The 26,915-nt window shown below is 37.5% G+C and overlaps 1 protein-coding gene across 1 annotated transcript in view; it reads left to right on the top strand.

Annotated features, from left to right (window-relative positions):
• The first annotated feature begins 8,161 nt into the window (after window positions 1–8,161).
• The window catches only part of LOC147072798 (uncharacterized), a 181,246-nt gene continuing 162,492 nt past the window's right edge, over window positions 8,162–26,915 (top strand). The window contains exon 1 of the mRNA XM_085945714.1: window positions 8,162–8,170. Coding sequence (XP_085801840.1) covers window positions 8,162–8,170 — 9 coding nt within the window. The remainder of the gene's footprint in view (window positions 8,171–26,915) is intronic.

Consider the following 26,915-nt stretch of genomic DNA (forward strand, 5'->3'; position numbering starts at 1 on the left):
AGTTTTTACGAAGGTTGGTCGTTAGCCATTTTCCCAACCCATTAGACACACTTACCATAAACCCTACCCTGAATCAAACACGCATTGAAAAACAACATGATTTTTATGTGTTCAGTTGTGGGATCGAATCCGTGACTCATGACATTAAAGAAAGCAGCTCTACCAACTATGCCGTCGAGGGTGGGTTGAATAGAGAGACTTAATGGTTTTTTAGGTAAATACCGCCTTCTTTTAGGTAAATACCTAATTATTAATTAGATTGTTATTTCTTGAGGCTGAAAAATAGTCAAGATTTAATAATGTTTATACCTATGTATCTGAATATATATTTTTTTTCTAATTAATCTAATTGGTTTCTAATGATATTAAAATGATATACCTATGTGTCCTAAATACCATTCTTATTATGTAGATTCAGAAATTGTCACAATGTCGCTCATACTATTGTGGCAAAATTTTGGCTTGAACATGCGTGAATGCGATTTCTTCTAGTGCGCAGAAATTAGATATGATTATTATTACGGTTTCTATAAGTAGTAGATTTTTCGGTACTGTTCGGTTATCAGGAATACAGCGGAAAACACATTTTGAAAATAGCCGATAAACTGGATTATTTGTTAGGTTAACCTAACCAAACCTAACCTAACCTAACCCAATGTCACGAACACGTTTAGTGTGCTCCTGAGAGGACACTCCCATAAGGAGTGGTACCATCCAATCGCTCGATCTGATCAAAATAGTCAATGTACCACCGGTTATAAAGTAATAGGCTTACGACCCCCGACAAAGACGAGCCATATATGATGTATGAGAAGTCCTGCAGTTGCTCCAGCAGCTCCCACTGCTCCTCAGGGTGAACTGTAGATGAGATAAGTCGGTCATAAGGACGAGTGATGGTAAGAACGAAGAGTGATGGTAAGAATGTAAATAACGACGGAGTAATAATAAAGTAGTAATTAAAATCCAATTAATAAGATGCAGTACGAAGATTATGTGTCCTAATTAAGATGGTAGCAATAGGTATATAATGTTAGTAATAGATATTTTGCCATGTTAAATAAATATTTGATAGGTATATAAATATTAAAATAGCATAATACTGTATTGGACTTCGAGTAAATGTAATAATGTAATTAAGATAAATGGATCTAGTATTGTATAATTGCGATGATTAGGTATTGTCAGCGTGTGTAATTGTAAACCGACATTAGTATATAAATCTGTACCCATGAGTATAATGATAACATAATTCGATCCGCGAAATTAAGCTAGATAATAATTAATCAATATTTTAATTAATTTAATTAGACGAGAATCGGTCTAGACCTGGGCTCTGTACATAGCATCTACATAGCATCTAAACCACTCACGAGGTACTGTATACCTCTGACTTCTAATTTTCATCACTCCCATATTAATACCATACGCGTAATCCACGCATCCCGCGCGCGATTGCCCCGCGGTTTTTATCGCGGTTCATATATTTAACATTTATGAGCGGCCTTGGCGCTGCGTTCGCCAGTCGGTAACCGGACAGTTGTCTCCCTTGCGCAACTGGATCAATTCCCTATCCCGACCGCGACCGCAGCCGACCGGCTCATGTGTGGAGCTCCGTCCCTGTTGCGCAATTCATGACAGCCGCGAGATCTCAATACAAACACATTATTAATGATAGCTAGAGCTGCGCGTGTCCGATCAACGTAAAATTTAAAATGACGTACGCGTCTACGGACCGCGGAGATTTCAATTATTCCATAGTACGCGTAACCATAAAGGTTCGCGAGATATAGGGCTCAGAAACAGGTCAGATTCCATTAATTTTAGCGCCTTAAATATAAGTTAATTAGATATAAAATTTATATGTATACATAGAGAATAAGACCTAGTATTTTAATAATTTTAATTTTTATCATAAATGTACACGTAGCGCGTGGGCGGCCCACTCATAGGTCCGAACTTGTGGCTCCCGCCACTCAGCCAGGGAGAGGCTTACATCGCAGGGTGTATACTCATATGCTAGCCTGAACGGTGACGAGCAGATTGAGGTATCACACTCTTCGATGCGTTGAGTTTTCGCTTGGTTAATTAAAAACTAAAAGTACAATACAAGCTAAAAAACGCATTCATTGTAGGGAGAGCTAAGTGAAATATCGCTCTCAGCGGGATGCCGCGAAGGAGGATTTATGCCGGCGGCCCGCGCCTATCAAATACCGTTGATTTCAGCTCTCTCGCGACTTGCGGTTTCGCGGGGCAATCGATTAAGTCCAAATCTCATAGTGAAAATGATATGTGGATTTTTGACCCGTAGAACGCTCGCCCGAGGGGATGAAATCTCCTGATTCGAATAAAAACCCAGGATTTTCGAATTCTGTATCCAGTTTTTCACTGCTTCCAGGACCGAGTCCACGTCGGACGTCGGTCTGATATATCATACAAATTCATATAATTGTGCAAGTCTGCACAGGAGTTTGGGACCACCCAACTCCCCCTTTCCTCCTGCGGGTAGAATACCTAAAGTTGGACTTTGTCGTTTCGGCGCGAGTAATCGTTTATAAATACCTAACCCCGACTTAGAAAAATTTCGCGAATAATTTTTTCGAACATAAATACCTATCTGGTACTTTAATATTTTCGAGTGAAAAGTATAGTTTCGTACAGCGGTTCTCCAACGGAGGCCCCGAATCTTTTTCGACTTTTATCTGCTATTCATCGGGTCGTACGAACCTGACTGTCAACCTAAGTTTGATAGTAGCGAATCTTTTGATACTTTTGGATAATTGTGGAACTTTTCTTCGAATTAACATTTCTTTGTCGCGAGTGTTAATGTACTTTATCATTTGACGGACGACCGTATACCGTGCTTCGAACATTTATGTGAATAATATTAACTTTTTTGAACACTAATAATTATAATATGATGAACCATTGTGAACTTTGTGAACTTTTGTGAACTTGAACAATATATGGACCATCTACCGACTATGAGTTTTATTCTGACTACCAACCCTACGAAGACCTTGGCCTGTGACTCCTCTTGGCATTGACAACCTTCACTTCCATACCCTTGGAACTAGCCGCGGCAGTGGAGGCCCCGTCACCAACCTAACCTAAACTAACCCAAACTAACAAATAATCCAGTTTATCGGCTATTTTCAAAATGTGTTTTCCGCTGTATTCCTGATAACCGAACAGTACCGATTTTTCTAAACTATTGAACCTCACGTTAATGTAATATGTTTATAGTCTCCGAGGGAATATAATAATATATTATGACATTGAAGTTAAATTCCCTCCACCAAAACCCGCCCCGTACCACCCTCGGTCTTAATCGAGAGTATCACGGGACCCATCAATTGGTGATGTGAAGCATCTAAAAATTGGCCTGGGAGTGTCCTGGGAGAAGATGCCCAAGACTTAGGTTGCTACGCTCAAAGTGAGCTCTGACTGAGTTTACTGAGTTTACTCTAATGCAAAGTGCCAGGGAGAGAAAAAGCACATGGAATTTACTTTAAAGAAAAAGAAGCTACTATTTTAATATAACAAAGAACGAAGCTAATCATACAGGCAGCAAAATTTATGTGAAGAGATCTTCACGCCCGTAGTAAGACGCCGCAAATTTTTTGAATGCAAGATAGTTGGCCTTAGTAGCAACCAGGTCGGACGGGCCGATGGGTCCAACAGCTGGTTGGACCGACCTGAGCATTTCCTCCCGTTCGGAGCACATACTCAGACACTACCATAGGATGTGATTGGCATCCTGTACCTCCCATCCGCATGGACATGTCGGATGGCTTACAAGTCCAAGCTCAAAGAGCCTGCCAGCGAAACCACCATGACCAGTCACAAATTGACTGGTGTAATGGTCTGGAGTCAAATACTTGGTTATCTCCATTCGCCACTGAATGTCTGGAAAAAAGCTGTATGTGTGCCGGCCCTTGGTGGATTCGTCCCACTTTCGCTGCCAGGTCTTAATGGCCGCATCTAGCGACATGAGTCTAATTTGCGCTTCAGTAGTGCTAATCCCTCGCCGGCTCGTCGAGGGGGGGGGGCGAGATGAAAATCACCAACGTCGGCCTCCTCACCTTTGAGGAGCAACACTGAAGCGCCGCTGACCTGAATGTGCAGGTCAAGTGGGAGAATACCGGCCAGGACCGGGAGCGCGTCGGTTGATGTCGTACGGTAGGCCTTGGTAATGGACAGGAGCGCGCTGCGCTGTCCTCTTAAAAGAGAGATTCTAAGTTTGACACTCTTGGGAATGCGCGGGCACCAGGCACTGGCGCCATAAGCCGCTATTCCCATAAAAATGGCGCCGTAGGCGATCTTGAGCGCCCTTACTTTTAAGCCCCATCCTTCACCAGCCATGCGGCCGATTCTCTGGAAGGCCACCCCAGCCTTGTGGACTTGGGTTTCGGCATGGTGTAGGAAATTTAACATTGTGTCCATTTTGACGCCTAGATAGGTGACGATCTTCGACACTTTCACTCTCGTGTCACCGAATCGGACTGTGGGTAGTCTCGAACAGCTAAGTCGTCTCGGTCCTTTAAGGACAATGGCTTCTGTCTTGGAAGGTGCGAATGATAGTCTAGTTAATCTACCCCAAGCCTCAATTGATGCTAAAGCTTCGCCAACGGTGCTCTCAATCTTCGCCCTGCTGTCGGCCTCGACCAGCAGCAGCGCATCGTCTGCGTAGGCAATGACAGTACAGTCGGTTGGAAGCGGAATTCTAAGGAGATCGTCGAAGAGTACGTTCCAGAGAAGGGGCCCGAGGACTGAGCCCTGGGGACATCCCATGCTGGTTTTCCTCTCTATTGTTGTTGATCCAACACGAAACTCGATCGATCTATTCGTGAAATAACTTTGAATTGACGCGAACAAATTTCCTGGTAGTCTCTTCAGCCGGAGCTTTCGAAGTATAAGAGGCCAGGACGCACTATCAAACGCACCTGCAATGTCCAGGAAAACTCCTAGGACGTATTTACGGCGAGAATTTTCAGCAATGGCAATCACGTTCCTAATGGCGTCGACTGTTGATTTGCCTCTTCTGAATCCAAATTGCTTATCGGAAAGCGGCGAGTGTGTCTCCAGGTGGGCTTCAATCCTGTGGCACAGTAGCTTCTCCAGCACTTTGCCCAGAGCGGGCAGAAGTGTTAGGGGGCGGTAGGTTTTAGGGCTAGACGGTTCTCGGCTGCCAGCTTTGGGGATTACCTTAAGTAAGCCCCTCTTCCAGCAGTCGGGGAACGTGCCGCTTCTGATGCAGTCACTGAAGAGGGCTGTAATCTCTGGCGCGGCGATGGCCCATGTGCGTTTGACAAGTAAATTGTCAATGCAGTCCGGGCCCGGGGCCTTGCCAGCAATCAACGAACGCACGATGTGGTTGATCTCCTGTTCGGAAGGCAACGATGAGTGATCCGTGTCGATGGGAAGAGAAGCCTCAAAGCGGGCCATCCTCATGGCGTCATCGTCCCTGGATTCATCATCCAGGGGGATGAGGGCCTCGAGTAGGACCGCAGCCGTTTCAGACTCGGTACTGGTGAATCCGCCACCCGGTTTCTCGATGCCGCACAAGAGGCTCGTCGGTCTGAGTCCCAGCCTCAGTGCGCGATATGGAGGACCCCAGGGGTCCGAACCTCCCTCAATGGTGACGAAATTACGCCAGTAGTCTTTCTTGGCTTGAGTGATCGCTTTCTTGTATTCCGTTCGAGTGGATTTGGCCATGGTTGCAAGGGGATCGATTGAGGCAGGTGGTTGCTTGCGCAGGCGTGCACGTTGATGGGCCTTACGCGCTTTTCTGAAAAGATCACGCAGGCGAGAAACATGCTGCGTCCACCACGGCGACTGGCTTGGTGGTTTGGGCTTGCAGCGTCCGAGTGAAGCTTCGGCTGATCCGGTGATGTCTGCAGTCAGTCGTGAGGCGGCCGAGTGTAGGTCCGGAAATCGGGTTCTGGATGTCCTGTCAAGCTTTTTGGAAAGCGCCTCTTCAAACTTTTCCCAATTCCCGTCGCGCGTTCTAAATCGCGCGGGAGGGGTTGGGGAAACGTCAGAGCCGCCATCGTGCGAGGAGTCAGGGGCCAGCTCAAAAGTGATCAACCGGTGATCACTCATGGAAGCGCTCTCATGGACTCTCCAGCCGCTGATACGTCTCGCGACGGACTCAGTGGCCAGGGTGATGTCGATGTGGGTACTTCCGGAGTTTGCGTGCGACACAAAAGTCGGCACGCTATTAGGGTCGTTGAGGACGACCAGGTTGTGCTGGTGAACCAACTCCTCGATGACGTCCGCGTCGCACAGGGGGGTATCAACGGGCGCTCAGAGAGGGGATTGCGCGTTCGCATCCGCACAGATGATGACATCCCTGCCACCAACTGCGCGTAGGATGCCGTCGAGCACTGATGCCACGTGTTCCTTTGTACTCTTAAAGCTGAAGTAGGCGGAGATAACCACCACGCTGCCTCCTCCGGAAAAACTTATGTCTGCACACGCGACTAACTCAGTTGACAGGTGCGAGAGCGACAGCACGCCAAGGCGAGGGTCAAGAGCGAAAACGCAGGCCTTCGGCTCAGCACCCCTGGCGCTGACGACAAGACCCGCACACCCGAGTCCCCTTTTAGTGGCTTTTGGGCCCCTTTCAGTGGCCCAGTGGTACGGCTCCTGTACCAGCGCCAGAGACAGGCTTTTGGCCCGCATAGTCTCAATTAACTCCGCCGAGCCGGCGTCGCTCAGGTTGACGTTCAACTGAGCGAAGGAGATTATTGCGTGGCAGTGTAGTCCACCATGGCCCTCTCACGCAGTTCAGCGTGGAGCCTTGTTGGGCAGTCAAGACTGCCGGTGGAGTGGTCCGACGGCTGCTTGTGCTTGTGACAGGCTACGCATTTGGGGGGGTTTCCTTTGTTGGGGCAGTCCTCGCGGTCATGGCCGGTTATGGCACAGTGGCTGCACGTTGGAGTTTTGCTCGTACATCCTTTGGCCATGTGACCGAAAAGGTGGCAAATATTGCACTTAACTACCCCAACGTAATCCCTAAGGGGGAAGGATTCCCACCCCATGTAGAGTCTGTCCTCTGCAATTAGGGCAGACCAGATAGCCGCCGGGGCGAAGACGACGAAGTGGCATCTGCCGGTTCTTGGCCCGGCTTTGTGGCTCAGTCTGATGTCTTTGTATGCCTTTTCTGGCAGGCCGGTCTGTTCCCTGGTGGAGGTGAATATGGCTTCCCGGAGTTGTGATTCAGTAAGGGTCGATGGAAGGTTGAAAATTATGACGCGAGGCTGTTTTTTCCCGGCGAGTTCGGCTCGCAGGGCAGCCTCCGAGGTCTCCAGGGCTTTCATGAGAGCCTTGGCCTCGACTTCAGAACGGGGGTGAACAATGACACCTCCGTTCCTTATGTTACGGATACCCGTAATTTGTACTCCAAGAGACCTGGGGTCGAAGGCCTTTTTGAGTATTTCCTTCGTGGTATCCGACTTCTTCTCCCCAGAACCGGTCGGGAAGAAGAGAACTCCCGGTCTGGGGGCGAGGGGAAGTAGGGACGGAAACTGGTTGGCGGAAGTTGAGGTGGAGGGTGGAGCAAGTGTTGCTGCATTCGCCGCGGGTGGGCGGCTTTTCCTTCCCAGTGCTGTGGCCCATGACATTGCAGGAGTGGTTACAGTGGGTATGACGTTTGTGGCCGCTTGTGGCTGGATGGTTTTGAGTATTTTGGACTGGGCGTGTAGGTCCTTGATAGCTTTTTTTTGGATGTTTAGGCCGGAGGTCCTGTCCTTCAGCAGTCCTTCGAGGTGCAGGATCCTAGCCTCTTGGACGATTGCTTTCCGCTCCAGTTTGGCCATGGCCAGATTTTGTCGGCTATTATGACAGATAATTTTTTTTTTAACAAATTATGGTCACAGTATTGTTGAATAAGAACAATAAAACATCAGTGGCGTGCGGTGGGTGTGATCGCCAGTTACCGGTTAACTAATTGCATTCCATTTTTAAAAGCCCTTTAAATAACAACCATCATTTTTCCGCGCCGGTATTCGTCTGCCATTAACATTGGCGGATTAATAATATTTTTGGAAAGAAAAAATAGCCACCATTTATTGGATACATACCTATATCGAATTTTTGAAGAAATATTTGTTTGAAAAATCTATATTTTTATGGAATCCAATATGATTAAAATTTCGGTATGGGGCAGGTAACATTGTTAATTATTAAATAACAGGATTATTTACTTTATGTTTGTAACACAGATCGAAAAAACAATTATATGCCTATAATGCATTAATTTCTCACATTGTGATAAAACCGGTAAACTTATTAAAAATATGCAAAATACCTTGTATATGTTGAATTAAACAGAATCTATTATATTTATTAATTCTTGATTAAATATTACCCAAAAACCAATTTGGCCGCCATTTTTCCAAGACGTGACGTTTTTCCAAGGATACAAAATTGGCACCCGGCAGATTCGTAATAAGCCGAGAAAACTGATTCAAAATCGGTTTAAAAAATGTATCCCGATATTTCCAGGTCATTCTAAATTTGTATGGGCTGGCGACTAGACTATACCTCTTTATAAGTTATATGTGAACACTTAGTGGACGTAAGACTATTATGTATTTTGTGATACATAAATATGTAATTCGTACAATAGCGGGAATATAATATTTACAACGCGAAAATAATCGACGTTTTGGAGAGAACTTTTAACAATGAAATCGAATATTGGATTAAGTATCTCGTTTATCGAGGTTTAGTATAATAAAACCGTATGTCCATTTTGCATAGTTGACAGGAGAGCAAAAACCAGTTTAAAAAAAAAGTTTTATTTCTATTTTGAAACAGTTTATTTTGAAACTAATAGCCTTTTAAGCAATGACATATTAAATGGACGACTCACTTCATACCCGGCGCGCACGAGAAATTGTGCATGAAAGTCATTCACAGATGTATAGGTAGATGTCACGTGACCATTGACGTATCCGTTTCCATTATGCGATACAAGCTTCGAGAATTTATAGTAATATAACCTTTATTGTAATGGCGTATTAGTGTCATGACTCATTGCGTTAGAAACAGATTCTCGGTTACTTACGACTTCTCGGAGATTAGACGCAAGTCAATTGCATTGAATAAACATTCATCAATATCTTAAAATGGCATTTTATAAATAATAAATAATACTAACACATGCAAAGTGATATCCCATCTTTCTTGGAGTGTTTAGTAGATTTTTTTACAATTTTTAACTAGGCACATTGGCATTTTGTAACACAATAATAACGGCGGAGTCGAAACCTGACAGTCAGAAATTTTGTATGGGCAGACCCAGCGGTGTCGCCAGACCGCTTGCAAGCAGAATGTTCATTTGAGCGTAGGATACCGATATTAAAATATGAATTTCGCCATCCGGCAGACCCGACACAAAGTGAGTGTCATTTTATTTTCTAGATGCTTCGTCCATATTAATGTCATTGCTTTTAAGCGAGAAAGGAGAAAAGGCAATAAAAATTAACCTAAATATTTTCATCTTCATATTCCATCTCACTCTTAACTCTTATAGTTTCTTCTCCTTGGTTATGTGTAGAATGTATGATATTGTTCTTTTATAATAACATAATTACATAACTTTAGCAAATCTTTAAGTTTCTTTTTAAATTTTGAGAGTGCGAAGTAAATTAGATATATTCAGCGCTCGAAATGTAAAAGTTTACGAACCGGAGCGCTCGACAAATTTTCAGAAGATATTTACATAGTCACTTGAGGGGGATCAGCACAATACTCGCCGGTGTCCATCTGACACCACCGCAGAGATCCGAGGACGTTCCTTACAGGAAGACTGTAAGTGACATTGTGTACAAGACCGCATTTGCGGCATGGCAGGCGAGGTGGACCGTCTCCCCCAAGGGGCGGCACACTTACCGTTTTTTTCCAGACGTATTCTGCAGGCACCAAACTAGAAGACTCCAACCTTCGCACTGGATTAGCCAGTTCCTCACCGGCCATGGCAACTTCGCCGCCAGACTCCACGAGTTTGGCTTGATAGTAGATGGGCCGGGTTGTGCCTGCGGGCATGACCACCAAGATGTTGAACACATCCTCTGGGATTGCCCGCTTATGGAATTCGAACGAGCGGAGCTGTTTGACAGGGTCCGTCCTCACACGGGCCCAATTGGTCATGGAGATCTGGTAGCAACCGAGGCCAACTTTGCGGCATTTGAGAAATTTGCAGCGTCGTATGGGGAGCGGGATAGTCCCGACTCTTCTGTAGACTCATCCATTTAAATTCGTGACACTCAGTATGCGGGTACACAAAGCGCTTAACGTCAGCGGACAGCAGAGCCAGTCCAAAAACAAACATTTTCTTTCTTAACTTTCTTCTTTCAGCACTACGGTGCATGGTTGCAGCATCAGTCCCGTGCGGCTCCGTCTCGGGACGGAATGAGCACTTAAAATCACTTCTTTCAGACACGTTTAAAGCGTCATAGAAAGCGGCCGTGCATATCCACGGTTGTGCATATATGACGGGTGGTGGTGGGCACTTTTAAAAAAGTCATCAAATCGTATGTGTATTTTATTAAAATGAGTGTGTCAGATTTTCTATTCTATGGCCTATCTAGCTCAGACGGTCAACATATTTTTTCCACGAGACGGAGCGATAATTTTACAAATTTCACGAGCCGGAACGGCGCTCCGGTGCGTTCCGTTCCATTTCGAGCCCTGGATATATTATTCAAACGTATTTTTGACATGTTACTACAGTAGGTAGGTATATGATAATAATATAATATCATATTGTACAATTATTATTTTACTATGTAGCATAAGAATATGCTTATTAACGTATCATTGCATTGCGTTACGTGGAATTATGACAATATCAGAAAATACGGTAATACGAGTACCTACATGTTATATTAACTAGATACTTATATTTACTTCTTACAGACATGCATTACAAGCTAAATATAAAGTCTACTTTTGCTGTATTAGTTTTTACCATTAGGTATATATATTATAATATATTCCCAGTATGTAGCACAACACAGCATTTTCAGTCAATACCGTGGTAAATTCCTGGAGTATCATATGTATTTAAGAGCCTTTCCATGTTAAATAGACATCGTAAAAGATGTTTCTTAAATTTTAACTTAACCCATGAGCAATTAAGTATGCCTCAGATAACATTGTACCAACCTTCACAATTATTTTTTTATTTCAATCCCTTTGTCATTTCACTGTAGTTCTTTTTATTCGGTTGCTATGCGTTTGCTCATTGACAATGCAAAACTTTAACATAAATCATTTCTCAAAATTGTAAGCTTGATAAATACTATTATGGTTGAGTACCTCTTTCATTAAAGAGAATAATCATTAGTGACGAACGCTTTGTTGTAAATTTACTGCTAAACGAAACATGCACGACGATGATTCAATTAAATGGATTGTCGCACATAATCTCCAAGAATTTTGCATCTTTGTATTTTTCAAACAGTTTAATGAAGCACCATTCGTAAATTTGTTGAGACATCTGAAGGGAATTTATGTGGAATTTTACGAATACTTTAAAAGGAATTCTCTTCATTCTATGATATATAAGTATAATTGTGTTATTTTTTTACTTGCCTAATTACAATTTATATGTCGAGATTGTTTTGTTCATGAATTTTGAGAATATGAATATATTGACAATGCGTAGGTACCTATATTATAATTTATACTATTTTATAATACAATATAAAGAATTATATAATTTTATTAGGTGCTTGAATAATATTAGGTTCAGACCTACAAACTTATCTAAATAATGGATGGGGGAGCCACACTAGTCGAAAACTACCCAATCAGGACTCGGAACTGGACAGAATCTGACATTCGAATGACGTTTTCAAAAAAGCGTCCATATGATAGTTCGTAGTTCCATTTTTGACCATTCTACAGATAAGTTTGTAGGTCTGTACATAATACTTTAGCCACTGCGTTTTAACGACTAAATTCACTAAATAGAAAATTGTACTAATTATTTTATTATTATTAATAACCATGTCCTTGCTTTTTCGTACAAGGTGGTTGTTAGTAATTTTGAACAATCACAAACACCTAGACTTTGAGAAAATCACATACAAATATTGTATCCTCGCCGGATCGAACCCAGAGCTCCCGAATGGAAGGCCAGCACCTTACGCACTACACCACGAGAGCTGCCTGTAGGTATTAAGTAATTATTTACGTACCTACCTATACATATATTCTTTCTTATAAACTCGTGAATCATACCCACCTAGGAGGTAACGCACTTCCCATTATTTTTGTGTTCCTTGGTCAATACTATGGCAGGGGTAGAAAAATGACCACCTAATAATATGAGACAGGGAAAATTGATGAAATTTCATGTGGTTGGTAAGATTTAATTAATAAGGAAATACGTGTTGTGAAATATTTGTTATATGTCGTGGGTACTAAGTTATAACACACATATTATACAATAAATTCGTTTGGTGGCTCCTGTATAGACTAGAGTTAATCTAATTCGAGTCAGAGCTTTTTGTTACAAAAGCTCATATTGTTTTGCGCGGACACATTTCAATGTAGACGCGCCGCGGTCGCCCTAACGGCCAAAAGCACTTAAACAATCAAAATATTGCGTCCGTTGATTTGTCCATTGCAATAAAGCAGCGCAATCTTAGAACACAACATTGTTACACGCACACTTAATGCGTAGACTCAAGGGTTATTTCTGATCTCGCAGTTGTGATCTGACAACTTGTTTTCGCTTCTTTTTTTTCAATGTTTTGTCCACGGGGACAAATTGACTGACATCAGTAAAGTTATAACAGTGAGACGGCGTCATGCATTTATAGACTAAGCGACTGACAAGCTTGGTTAACATATTTGCCTTGTAATTTTGTTAATCTCAAATATATTATGTAGGTACTTACCTACTTATGAAAAAATAATAAATATGGTTTAATTGCAGACCTGCCCAAAACAACATTTTTACATACTTAATACAATTGAAGATTTTACAAGCATTTCATAATATATATTCTTGGATATGTCAAAGCATTAATGCGATCTATATAATTAATAACATTCAATATAGGTACCTATAACAAAGTAACTAACTATTTTGACAACATTGCGTAGAAAATTATACCATCAACTGAGGGTACTTACCTACTTCATGGATTTGGATTGTTGATTCTAATTTATTAATGTATTATAGTACTATGCCACTTCAGTCGTTTTTATCGAGCAACCCAGGCTCCGCCTTTTCGCATCGTCCGACACTATTAACTTTTCTATAATCTAAGCTATTAAATATTATTTTTTTCTCTTTGATATATCCCAGGATGGGACTGAGCCTACTCCGTCGGTTCTTATTCTGATTGATGATTGATGATCTACTGATTCATATCCCTTACCAGGCCTTCCTCTGCCACCGTTAATCTACCTCATTCTTGGTCTCTCTTTAGGTCGGTTCTACTAGGGCAGGGGGGGGCAAACTGCGGCCCGCGGGCCGCATGTGGCCCGCCAGGTATTTTTTTGCGGCCCGCCATCATTAATTGTACTTCTGATTACGAATAACTTTTTTATAATTTTTTTAAAAAATATTGATAATAGATTAAAATTTGTTGTTTCGTAAATGTATTATCTCAGTACGTCTTCCTTGCGTCTCATCTCACACTATGTAACCACTATTTTCTACTTTGAACATCGTGACACATTTAAATACTTTTAACTCCGCGTTGCAAGGAAAAAAATATATGCCCATGATATGGTAAAAAGTTTGAATGGATTTCAATTATTTTCAGTTATTTCTTCGACAAATATTGAATAACAACGTGGTCCACTTTCCAACTCTGAAGTTGCTAAATATACCAGAATGTAAATTTGAAGAATATGGTAAAATTATTAAAGTTCTGAATAACGATTTTTCACAAAGATTTGGTGACTTCCGAAAAATTAAGACAAGTATAGCGATAGTACGCGATCCATTTTCAATAGATATTGATAGTGTACCGACAAAGCTACAACTTGAGATTATTGATATGCAGTGTGACACTGATTTAAGAGAATTGCATCGTCGCGTCGTGAAGAAATCTCCAAATTTTACAATGCCCTTAATTCAGACAAATTCGACCAACTTAAAGATTATGCAAGAAAAATGTTCATTATTTTTTGATCAACCTATATATGTGAACGAACATTTTCGATCATGAACCTCAATAAAAAGTCTTTACGATCAAATATCTCCGATGCCCATTTACAAGCAGTTTTGAGAATATCAACTACAAAATTAACACCTGAATTTAAAAAAAATGTACAACAGTTTCATTCTTCTCATTATTTTTTTTGTAATGTTTATTTTTCGTGATAATAAATAGTGTATATCTAAAAATGGTATTTTACTTGCGGCCCGCCACTCATTTTGAATTCATGAATTTGGCCCTCCATCCAAAAAGTTTGCCCCCCCCTGTACTAGGGTATCTAACCACCTGATCATAATCTTTGGTGTCATGTTCATCGGGCATAGCCTCAATGTGACATTGCAGTCTTTGTGCATTTCAGAATTATTTACCAATATGGTTTCGCGTTCTGTTAGGATGGCCTAATCGACACAGATTATAGTTATAGTAAAAGTTTAAATATATCACATTGTTGTATGGACACATACATTTTTTTCGAGAGTCGAGAAGCCGAAAGGCAAACAAAGATAATATGCTTTTACAAGATAAAGGGATAGTGACAAGCTGGATTTGAAGACCATCGTCTTTCAAAATTGGAGTGAAGAGGCTTTGTGCAAACCTGGACTACAGCGGACAATATAAAAGGCCAAGACCCACATAGGGTTGTAGCACCAGGTAAAAGAAGAACAAGACAAGACTACTACCTAATAATAACAATCATACTGTGATAATAATTGTACCTAATAAGTAACCAAATAAAACTAAGCAGATATTTTCAAGAAATAAAAGGCATTTGTGTTTCTAACGCAGATGATGCAATCGATTCATCAAAAGATTTAAAATGAGGCCACAAAACCGTTTAAATCAGTTACACAATTATGTATTTTATTATGTCAAAATATTAAAAAGGTGCATTATAAGTACCTATATATTGCGTATAAAATAATAGGTACTTAAAGCATAAATATCCCTGCTAGTGACGTTAAAAACCTGTAACATGACCCCTCAAATAGATATGTAAGTATACATAAAAAATAACCCATATTAATATTTTATATTGTGTCACCTTGTCACTAGAGAAGAGATACATTGCTATTTTACTAGGTAATTATGTTAATAGTTAGAATAAGTAAGGTTTTTATTTTATTTTATCATAGGGGTCTCAATATCAATCGGCACCTTCGACCTCCAGGTCTCTATACCCGCCACTGTTTATCTGGTGGTAAATCAAGATAATTTTATATATTGGTATTCACTACCTATGTACATATTAAAACATACAAATGTACCTTTATAAAATTACTTAATTAGGTAATTTTTTATATGGTATTTTAAAATTTAGTATAGTGATATGAAACTAAGTCTTGATATGACCAGGCAAAATTAATTATTGCAATTATATTGTGATTTATCTCTAAGGTGGAAATGTTATTTCAATTAAAGATTTTCTATTTGTCCAAAATGAAATAAATTAAAGTTCTGTTCTGATAACCACCATCCCTTCTTAACTTTATCACTTTAGTTTCGAATACTGCCAAGGTGTCAGCACTTGTATTAAATATAATCCAAGTAGTTGTAGAAGAATCGTAAATTTGATAAACATCGCGTTGTTTATACAGCGTCTAAGTTTAAAAAAATGTTGCTGCGAATTTACGAGAAAACTGCTGATGTTTTATGTTTTGGCAGTGCCGCGTTTGATGATTCTTGCTCGCAGCTTTTGGGAGATAGAATATAATCGTATGTCTCGACATGTGCTTTCGTTTTCACTTGATTTCAGGAATGGCACGATTTCTAAAGAATATTTATATTTTATCAACAATTAACGAATTCTATGAACTTAGGTAGATACTATTCACGAGTTTAGGAAAATTGATACAGTTCGATAAATCAATTATTAAACCTGCTGGTCTGCTAAACGAAATGATGAACTGATATTTAGCACAATTTTAAAGATAGGTACTTGTGCATATATTATAATATATTCAATATAACTCAATTAATTAATTGAGTTAGCATTAATTTACATAATTGACTTTAACTTTAGAAATGAATAATACCTATTACCTAGTGACATTATTTAGTAAAAAATAAAAGTACCTCGTGTAAAGCTCTGAGCTAGATTGGAATACAGTTAAAATTACGTTCAATTACCCACCAGTGTTGCGGATTTGGGCTAAGACACGGATGCTATGCACGTCTGGCCGGCCTAGTCAGTGACGTCCCGTAGGGGTAGGCAGATTGAGCGTCGCTTGGGGGAGGCAGTTACTCGAAGGGCGGCAAATCGAAGAAAATCATTTGAAATAGATATATAGAAATAGCTACCTAAACTTAGTAATAACGTTTTTCTTTCCATTAAAAAAATTAGCTCACAGGTTTTGTCTTGTTCGCGATATCTAGTTTATTTACGTTGCCCTTCGACGTCTTTGGTGACCAGAAACGAGACGTGCAGATTTGCGAATAATTAGTCTGATATTTTGTTAGTAATGTATCCTTAGTCTTTACAACACATTTCTTAGATATTGGACCCATGCAAGGATGATAAAAAATGAGGCGGCATTTTGGCGTAGCCTAGGGGCGGCATTTTATCTAGGGACGTCACTGGGCCTAGTGTCCGTATTAACGCGGCGGTTTGCAGCGCCGTGTGTTTTAGCCCCATTGATTAGCCCTTAGGACAGTGGCGGTCAACCTATGCCTCGCGTAAATTTTGCTGTCAAGCGAAAGCACTGTTTTACTTATAAGAGAACCGCCAATATGCCTGTCCCTATTTAGCTGATATCATTCTGGAAATGAAAGCCTGCTCCGTGAACGCCAACCAGGATGCGTAATATCCTGTAGTTTTAGAGTCTACCGACCCGATTTTTTCAATAACTTAAACAATAGATACACATGGCAAACTTAAACATAGCTAAGTCTGACCTAAAAAACCCAGGAAATTACATTTTTGGGAGGAGAACTTTACTGTAAATATGTATGTAGATGAAAAAAAAATGTCTTGACATTGGTTATAGACTGAATTAGACAAGAATTTAAAATAAAAATGCTGTTTTGATATTATTAGGTATCATATTATAGAATTCATCAAAACGTTGATCAAGGGTTTCTTAAATAATTCGAAATCAGAGACAGTCTTCAATTAAATTTATTTGTATATGTATGTGTCTACCCGGTATTAAAGTTATATTCATCGGATCTGAGTGGATATATTTTTTAATGAAAAATAAATAATAAAATAAAGTTTCCTTATCAAAACCGCGTAAGTAATAAAATGTTTTAACGTCACACTTAGTGTCCGGTGAGAAAGTCTTATGGGGCGATATATTTTTTAATCGCGCTGTGGCATACAATAATTGCCGCAAGTAAAAAGGCGGGAATCAAAGAACATATAAATTTCGCTTAGCCCTCTTCTATCTGGCATAATCGCAAACGTATGAATAAAAACTCCTCTCGCAATAAAATCGTTTGATATATCAGTCGGCCGGCATTATCAAGAGGCGAGATGACAGCTTAATCTAAAGCAGTTTAATCGGCGGCTAGTGGTGTACCTATTAGGTGGGCTCGTGCCGAATCATGCGATGCGGTTGATAAACTCGACTGCAAATCAGTTGTTATATTTTTCGTTGAATCTATTCTGGATTTAAAAAAATATATACTTCACATTGTCGATGATTATCGGCCATCTTTTTCATTGAAAGAATGATGAAAGCTTTTCCAAATAAGATATTTACAATATATACAATAAATCCAGCAGAGATTTGAACCTGATATGCTAGAGCTAGATCACGAATTGCTTGCTATAACTGTATATGTTACACCAAATGTGCGAAATTGACTATTACATGATATGGGCAAAATTTTGGCTTATTCATGTAATAGTCAAGCCTGTTGCCTTATTCATGAATTAGGTAATTTTTCTGCTGAGTACATGAATTCGCCACGGTATGGAATTCTTGAACTGTCAACATGACAGAAGAAAAAGTAAATTTAAGAAATCTTGACGATTATTTAAAAAAAGGTCTAATAATAAAGATACATTTTATAATTCAGTAACTAGCAGAGGTATCTATACGTAATAATATTGTAATGTAATACTTTTCGCAATATAGATCTATTGATGCGCTGCGTCATATATTCACCACCAACACAATACTCATGTGTTTAAAGGTTGTAATAATCCGTACGTAAATTTATAATATGTTTTCTATAAAATACACAGCGATACTTTCTGTTTGTTTGATCGTAATTTATTTGTTTTCAACTTATAATTTAAGACTTTTTATGACAATTGACGCGGCTTATAATAAATTCTATTATGGTTCAGTTAAATTATTTCGGATACGATGTTTTCATCCGTCAACGAAGACGGTTGTTCGCAGTCAAATTTCTCAAAGATGGTCAAAACTCAAATTAATGGTTTGCTAATGTTTTGTCGAAGGCCCACTATATTCAGGCTATGATACTGAAATCGATTGCATAATATTTCGTTAAAATTATTACCATTTATTTCAAAAAGTCAATTAAGAGCGATCAATGCCTAGTAAGTGCCATTATAACTAGAAGACACGCAATATGTTTGCCATATTTCATTCAAAGTGTGAGCAATAACTACTCGTAGTACGAGTAGTACGACCATCGAAGTTTACAGTTTCGTGTAACGGCCTGACTATAGTGCGCTTTGGTTTTTTTTAATCGAATTATACGGTTTTTTTAATGAGTTCCATTCCCATTCCCATTCTGCATTAATATTAATTTTTTAATTCATATACATAATATTAAGAATTAAGAAGATGCACATAAGCTACTATGACAGCGTACCGGTTGTTATTTCTGTTTGAATAGGTGCATCACTGCCGTGACAGTGAGATGGAGATGAACGAAAATAATTCTCTCGACCGTCTGTCAGAATGATGTGATACCTATTATGACAAGAAGTGGAAGAATACTTATATTCGAATCATAAATTGTTTTTAAATTGCTTACAAATCGAAATGTGGTGCTACAGCTGTAGGAATAATGGTTTTATTCGCGAGAGTACAGCTCCTATGTTAAAACTATAAATAATTTATTTGAATATGTATTTTTATCGTTCTAGCTAGATGTATACATTATTAAAGTAATACAGTAACAGAATATGATCTATTATCTATTATTATGAACCTCACTTAGGGATTTCAAATCCGAATGAAAATATCAATTCCGGTATTCGTGAAATAACTGAAAAAAACAGAAATATCTACCAAAAAAATAAATATAATATAATATGTAAAAATCTCTTTAAAATATGAATATTTTATAGTATGTATCATTGCTGGTCACCAAGGACGATGAAGGGCGACAGAAGTAAACCAGACATCGCGTAATCCGATAACAAATTACAGTCCTATTAAGCCTTTTATGTTAATCAATACATTTTATTTCCACTGTAAATACCGAATATATTGGTATTGTCTAATTTTTACAACCGGTATCTCGGTATCGAAAAATACTGGGAAACCGGTTTTAAAATACCGGTAGGTATTGCAATCCGTAACCTCACTATACGACTGCTCGTTATACGGCTTTTATGTAGGAGATAGAGCTTAGATATAACTGCCTTTTAAAATTATGGCGCACTTTCGATATACCTACCTACTGTCAAAATAATATTAAATCGTTCTCGTGAAAATATAATATTATGTTTGAAAAGTTTTGGGCAAATGAACAAATGGGGTGAAAATATTTATCTACATAAAATCTACATCATAAAATTCTCCAAATGGCATGTGATATACTCAACTGACAGTGTTAACAGATTGTCAACAATGAATTAATGAATATTCTACTTCAAATCGTCATATTCAATTTTCTAATTAGGTTAAGTGATTTTGAAATCAATAAAATGCAATTACAGATAAAAATTATTCATATTTTTATTATTTTCTCTGAAAGTATGGTATTTCAGTATATTTATTATCATTCAATATTTCCGAAACTGAGATGTTAAGTTGTGAAGACACATAAACAAAATTCTGTCATTCTTGTCTTTCATTATTAGTTTAAATTCAGTTATGTCCGACGGTGGTATACAGGTCATGCCCTGCTTAGGGAAAGCACTTTCTAATGGGTGGCAAGTGAACGAGTGTATGCGAATATTACGCATATTTTACGCATAGCGAATATACGAATATTACGAATTATTGCGAGAGAACGCTACGTCAAAATTAGATGTTATTCCTAGGGGCGGCAGGTTAATGAGAGTATGGTGAGGCAGACTGGTAATCAATTTGCCGCAAAATTTCCACGTTAACATTATATTATATGGGTACGTGATAATGGCCACAGTAAATCCTCCGTGATGCCCTGTATTTTTTTTATCGCGTCGCTATTTCTCGTAAGTTGTTGGCTATTGTTGGCCTGCTTCATTCAGTTGTACGAGAAAGCCGATTCCTTCCCCCTCTTTTTATTTAATACCTCTATGTGTTATTCCCAGCGTGCTGGCTGGTTTAATTTGTCCATTTTTAAACTAATAATGGGAAGCGACACTTTGCCTAGGAATGTCGCTGGATATTTTTAAATATGTAAATATTAATTTTTTACTGAATAAATAAACAAATATTTTTTTTAAAAGGTAGCCTTCCAACTTATTTTTTCAGATAACACTACCATTCATTAAGTTTGCTTCCGAACATCTTAATTCGATTAAAATTTGACAAGCGTATGTAAGAAGGAATCTTTGATGAGTGTCTAAATGTAATATTCTATCAACACCGCGTAATATATGATTGACGATTGATTGATGTAACATTGTATAGTTCTTGACAACTATTTATTTTAAATTCTATATTCAATTTAAAAGCGAGTGATATCATGATTTTCTGATATACCTGCTACTGGATAACATATTTTATAATGATCGTATTTTAAAAGCACTTTGTAGTACTTTTCACATTTGAAATCATTAATCGTTTTCATATTGTCGATTATATATATACTTACTGACATTGATATTATTTGAATTTAAATATTGTTTTCTTGTACAATGCTTGTACAGTAAATTAAAGTTATTCACATTAAGAAATGCTTGCTGTTTAGTGTTTCCAAAACTTACAATACGATAGTACCTACCTACCACTACCAGAGACAAATAAATTGACTTGTTATGCAATTATAGACTTAAATATTTTGCTTTCCCTTTAAATTTCATATGAATACGCATAGCACACAGTTTCGGTTATTTCTGAAGCACAGAAAGCGTTAGCTTAATCAGAAAAATTCGTTCTTAAAAGGATACACGAGTGAAACATAAAAAAACCGTAAGGGATAAATAACCGAATAAAACAAAATACGATTATTTCGATTAAGTACATAATAACATAATATAATATTATGTTTATGTGAATATTAACTACTTACTTATATATTTTTGTATAGGTATATATATTGTTTGTTTATCAATACTGCCCCCATAATAAAGGCAGCTATTTGCCAAAGTCACATTTTGAGATAAGAGTCATTCTTTCAGTCAGTTTTTTCAACTTTTTTTAAAGAAATTTGTCAATAATGTGGATGAATCTTTTGATTTATGGTATAAGCAAAAATCAGTATATTTTCAATCAATGCTGTGTTTTTGCTTATGAATCTCGTTATACTGTCTTTTTGTTTAGAATAAATACCGTTTTCATGAAGAAAAACGACAAACAATATGTCGATTTTTATACCGAAATAAATTTTATACTTACTGCTTTTGAATTTATGTCAAATGGTTCACAATTTCACGTAAAGCATTATCTGTACCTACACTACTAACTCAATTTGTGATTTTTGTCGATAAGCTAACTTTTTTCTTTTAACTTTTAACGAGTGTGTAGTAACAGGCAACCGATCTCGAGTGTGGAAGAATATGGGATAAACTTAAAAACGTGTCAAAAATACGATTGTCCTTCATTCTGACAACTGCTATCGGTTTACGCACTAACACTCATTCAATATTGGTGTATTTGAAGGTTGCGACACACACTATTGCACGTATACTTATAATGTGTGGTTAATTTTCGTAGTACTCACACATTCAAAACCCTGCATAGTAGTATGTTGTGTAGGTATTAGAGTATGCATAGACTATCGGAATTATATTTATTAATTTGTTCTGTGACTTCACCTATTGCATTATTATGGGACTATATACATACACTCCTCATATTTTCGACCTTTCCTGTTGTGACACTCAATGGATCATTATTATTATATCGCACATTTTTGATGGCAGTCGATTTGTTTGCCGCGGAGGAACGTTTTCACAACCTGAAAATTCTATAAAAAAAATCTTACAATACATCTAGGTATACCTGTGTATAACAGGTAACTTAAATTGCATAGTCTGAAAGTCTAAAATGTTGCAAAGGTTGCAACTGTGCCATAGTTTGGGAAATACTGATAAAGGAAGCACGTGTTATGTAAAATAAAAATAATGCTGTATTACGCAGCACAAACAAAAATACTAAATGAGTTTCTAAATTAAACAATTGAAAAAATATAATGATCGGATTATCAGAAATCACAATATGCTCATTAGCATTTTCTGTAGAAGTTTATAAAAAACATACGTTTATTTGTAAACGAACAATTTTGTTTACATCATTAATCAAGTAGCATGAAGTATTAAAAGCTCTGTATTATTTTATTTTCAAACGGTTTTTCAAGAATGTGTTTTATTTTTGTTTTAAATCACATTTAATGCCTATTCTTACGGGAGGTCTCGAAACATGATAAAATATATCACCTTTTTTGCATCAGCTTTCCGCAAAGTGCATTTCGCTTATTATTATTATTGTTTTTTTTAGATACCTACCTACCTTAACATTTTTTGGCGGGAATCCAAGTGTACTAACAACGCTCAGGGTCATCGAAAGAGAAACGCTAATTTGATTTCTTCTTTGGTGAAAAGAATAATAATTGTTTTATTCTCGGATCGTTACAGTTTCATACTCCAATACAATGTTATACTTATATGGAAATGTTGACGAAAATGAGAAATATAATTCGTGAGGTTGCTGCCAAATGTTATTAAGTCGACATTTTAGGTATTTTGAGGTAATTATCAATTATGTGTATTCATGTTAATAGCTATGCCTAAAAATGGATCAGATCTGACTACAGGACGATATTTTTTCAGGTAGTCATAATAATATTGATAAAACTTTGTAACTGCTGATTTTTCTATATGTAGTCTTTGTGAGAAGCTTCTAAGTCGGCACTTACCAATTAACAAATATCTGAAGAATAAAATATTTGAAAAACCATTTATGAAAGTCTTACATTATGAAACTCGGTGTCGAAACATAGATTCTAATTTTAAAACTATTATGCCAAAAGTTTGTAACTATATGTAATAAATTTGTGCTATTTTTAGTATTTTTCAGTGTATTTGATATCATTGGGAGAAATAAATTATTGGTTCCATTAAAGTGGGAACAATTCTGACACTGTTGAATTTTGATCAAGCTTTTCTAAAACCACTACACTGACAACGCGACCACAACGATAAGGTTTTCGACGATTTTCTTTACTGATTCATACTGATTATTGTGATGACTGTTTCTCAATAAAGAATCTTTTGTGTATGATTCTTAGATTATGTAGGTAACATTCCGAGGTAGGTAATAGAATATACTCTGATCTATTAAAAACTTAAATTGAATCAGGTTTAGGCTAAGACTGATTTTATAGAAGATGTCACACGTTAAAATGGCCATAATTCCATACTTAACATGTTTTTGAGACTTACAAACTTTTGCCAGTAACCTCATGATATTATGTGTATTATACAGAATATAGTGTTTTCAGTGACAATATATTACGGTAAATTTTGCTAGGTTTTCGTTTGTTATAAATTTAAAAAAAATATATAAATTACAGTACCTACCTATGTAAAATCCAATAAAATATGGTCGTTAATTGTAATATTAAAATTTCTGCTCGTTTTTCCAATATACATGCAATGACAGTCGTTGCATACAATTGTTTATTGTTTTCCCATCGCAATCCCCAATCATGACGATGTATTAATATCGTTAAACCAATCTGCGAATTCGATTCACTGCCAACTTTATACAGCAGTCGATAAGGTTATGTATCGCAACTGCATTTACATAAAGTAGGTACTTTAGTATTTTATTGAAAAATTAACTGGAATTTGAACAGTGTAATAATAAACATTTTCTCCCTTTTCAATAACAGCGTAGGGATTTAATATTGATGAAAACCAAAAGCCATAAAATTTTTATTATTCTGGGTAATCGAGTGCTTTTAATACCAGAATATTCTTCTACAATGTCAGATTAACAAGAATACCGTGCCTTGAATAATAAATAATACAATTAATATACAAACATGATCGGTCAAATTTCTCACGAAACGCTCTTTGTTTTAATCAGGTGTAAGTATATACATGTATTCACAAGAATATATTATGAAATATTTGTTTTTATATTCCTCCAAATTAATATTATGTTTGTGGAATAAGTAGGTATTTATAATGATTTTTTGGTACACATCTGTTGACTGGAAGCCAGGTGGAAACAGCAGCAATTTTCATAGCTAATTTCGGCAGAATTCATGAATATTCAAGAATGATAATCTAACCTAACAAATAATTATTCAGTATATTGACTATTTTCAAAATTTGTTTACCGCTGGCTTCCACTTAATGAACCAAGACAAGAAATGACAAGAACCTTTTTTAAATATGATCAATATATTTTTTACATACTAAGCAACTATATTTTTTTTTATATTGTATCTTTGTTCGTACTTATAACCATAAACAAGAAAATATAGGTAAGTACATGCTCCACTAAGTTTCGGCGAGTATCAGTAGACTGAACTAGTTGGCGTTGACGGAAGCTATACCCGTTTTACATTGGTTCGACATGATTTTAAAATACTTAAATAAAATGCAATCTTCATAAAACACGGATATTAAGTATAACAAAATCATGACTATTGATACTTACACAAAAAACGTGATTTAAATCATTGCTTATTTATTTGTTCATAGTATATACCTAATTGGATTATATTGATAATTCTACCTCTATAGCACTTCACTAAGCTTCGTGGAACTGCAAAGAGTTTCTACAAATTTACAGGTTCCTAGTCGCGGATCGTTCGATGTACGCTCGTATTATTTTATAAGGTTTTTTTAATACTATCAAATATATCTGAAATCTCCTTATAATTCAGAGAAAGTTGCCGCCGCTATCTGAATTATCATTAATACTAATGCTAATCTAAAGTCATTTAAATTATTCCTAACAACCTATACCATGAAATCTTGAGGTTTCATGAGAATTTGTAAAATTTTCCCCCCTTTTTTGTTATTGAGTAGGTACAAATGAATTGTAAGTATAATTTTATGTATTTTTCAAGTAACTCTTCTTTAAAAGTTCTTCATAATCTGCACAATCTGTACATACATAATCAGCAAGCGAGACATAAAGTGAAAATGTGTACCTTTTATTTATTCTTGTCGATCCTAATTACTTTCGTCAGCCTGTTAAGGGTTTCCAGAAATTTAATATTTTTTCAACGGTTCCTTCATTCAAAAATGTTGGGAATCACTGGTTTAAATAATAATAAAATTAGATAAGTTTATTAGCTATCGCTTACCTTACACAGTACCTAAACTCTTAAGCAGTATCAATATTGCGCTCGCCAACAGTCATCTGTCCACGAAAGCATTTTATTTGTCATTGTGTGCGGTAAGAAATAGCCACACGTTGTGTGTCCTCTTACAAAACCATCCCTTATCTCGTGCCGTGAATATGTAAAAAGTTCCGCCGTATCAATGTCCGAGATCAATTTACAAAATATTTTAAAATCATAATGTATGCGACAATGTATTGTTAGGGTTGATATACACAAGCAGTGAAACAATGTCGATACCTGCCGCTGAAACACGACCGCTGTCGTCAGATTAAAATTTCGACAGCTTTTATTTCGTATATTTGGTCTTGTTTATAATATTTTCTTATGACGTAAAACGTCTTACTCTTCGGCTTAACGACGGTTGTTTGCAGTGCCTAAAAAGTAAACGATACATCGTTTGAAAGGTAAGGAATTATGCCTATATTCTTAAGAAGAATCACCGAAAAATTGCTAAAATGGAGGCCATGCCAGAGTCACCTAACATTTTCATACTTTCAGCATTTAATTCGTGAACCACTCAATATACACTAACGAATAAAATACTTTTTAGAAGGCTAATGCCCAACAGCATCGTAGGTACCAAATTTTATATTACAGGCTTACGAAGCTGAGACTAACTGCCGTACAAAAGCAAGAAAACTTCTGAAAAATAAAGGCACAAAGGTGTTCATAGAGATCGAAAAATACAAATCTCTACAGTTAAGTAGTCAACTTCTTTCTTTTTTTCGTCCTTTCCTCACCAAGCAACTAAAATATTTTAACGTCCACAAAAACGGTCACCAACATTCGACTTATCAGCGTGACGTTTTACGTAAAATTTACGTTTCTCTTCTAAAATCGCGGCATTATTTTTCTTTGCTCTTCTCTGATGTAGCTTTGTAAAAATCGAGTATGCACATACCTAAGTAAAAATAACATTGGACAATAACATTGGATAGTCGCTTCTCAGATATTATCATCCCTAAAAAACTGCAGACACCGTCGTCCTAATATACTGCTGTTCGTGATATGCCCGATTTAAAGTGGATGTGATAGACTACGATAGAGGGTAGGGCAGCGCTCGAA

The sequence above is a fragment of the Rhyacophila brunnea genome, unplaced genomic scaffold, assembly GCF_057557595.1.
Source record: "Rhyacophila brunnea isolate RB1 unplaced genomic scaffold, BYU_Rbru_1.0 scaffold_19, whole genome shotgun sequence".
In the NCBI taxonomy this organism is placed as follows: Eukaryota; Metazoa; Arthropoda; class Insecta; order Trichoptera; family Rhyacophilidae; genus Rhyacophila; species Rhyacophila brunnea.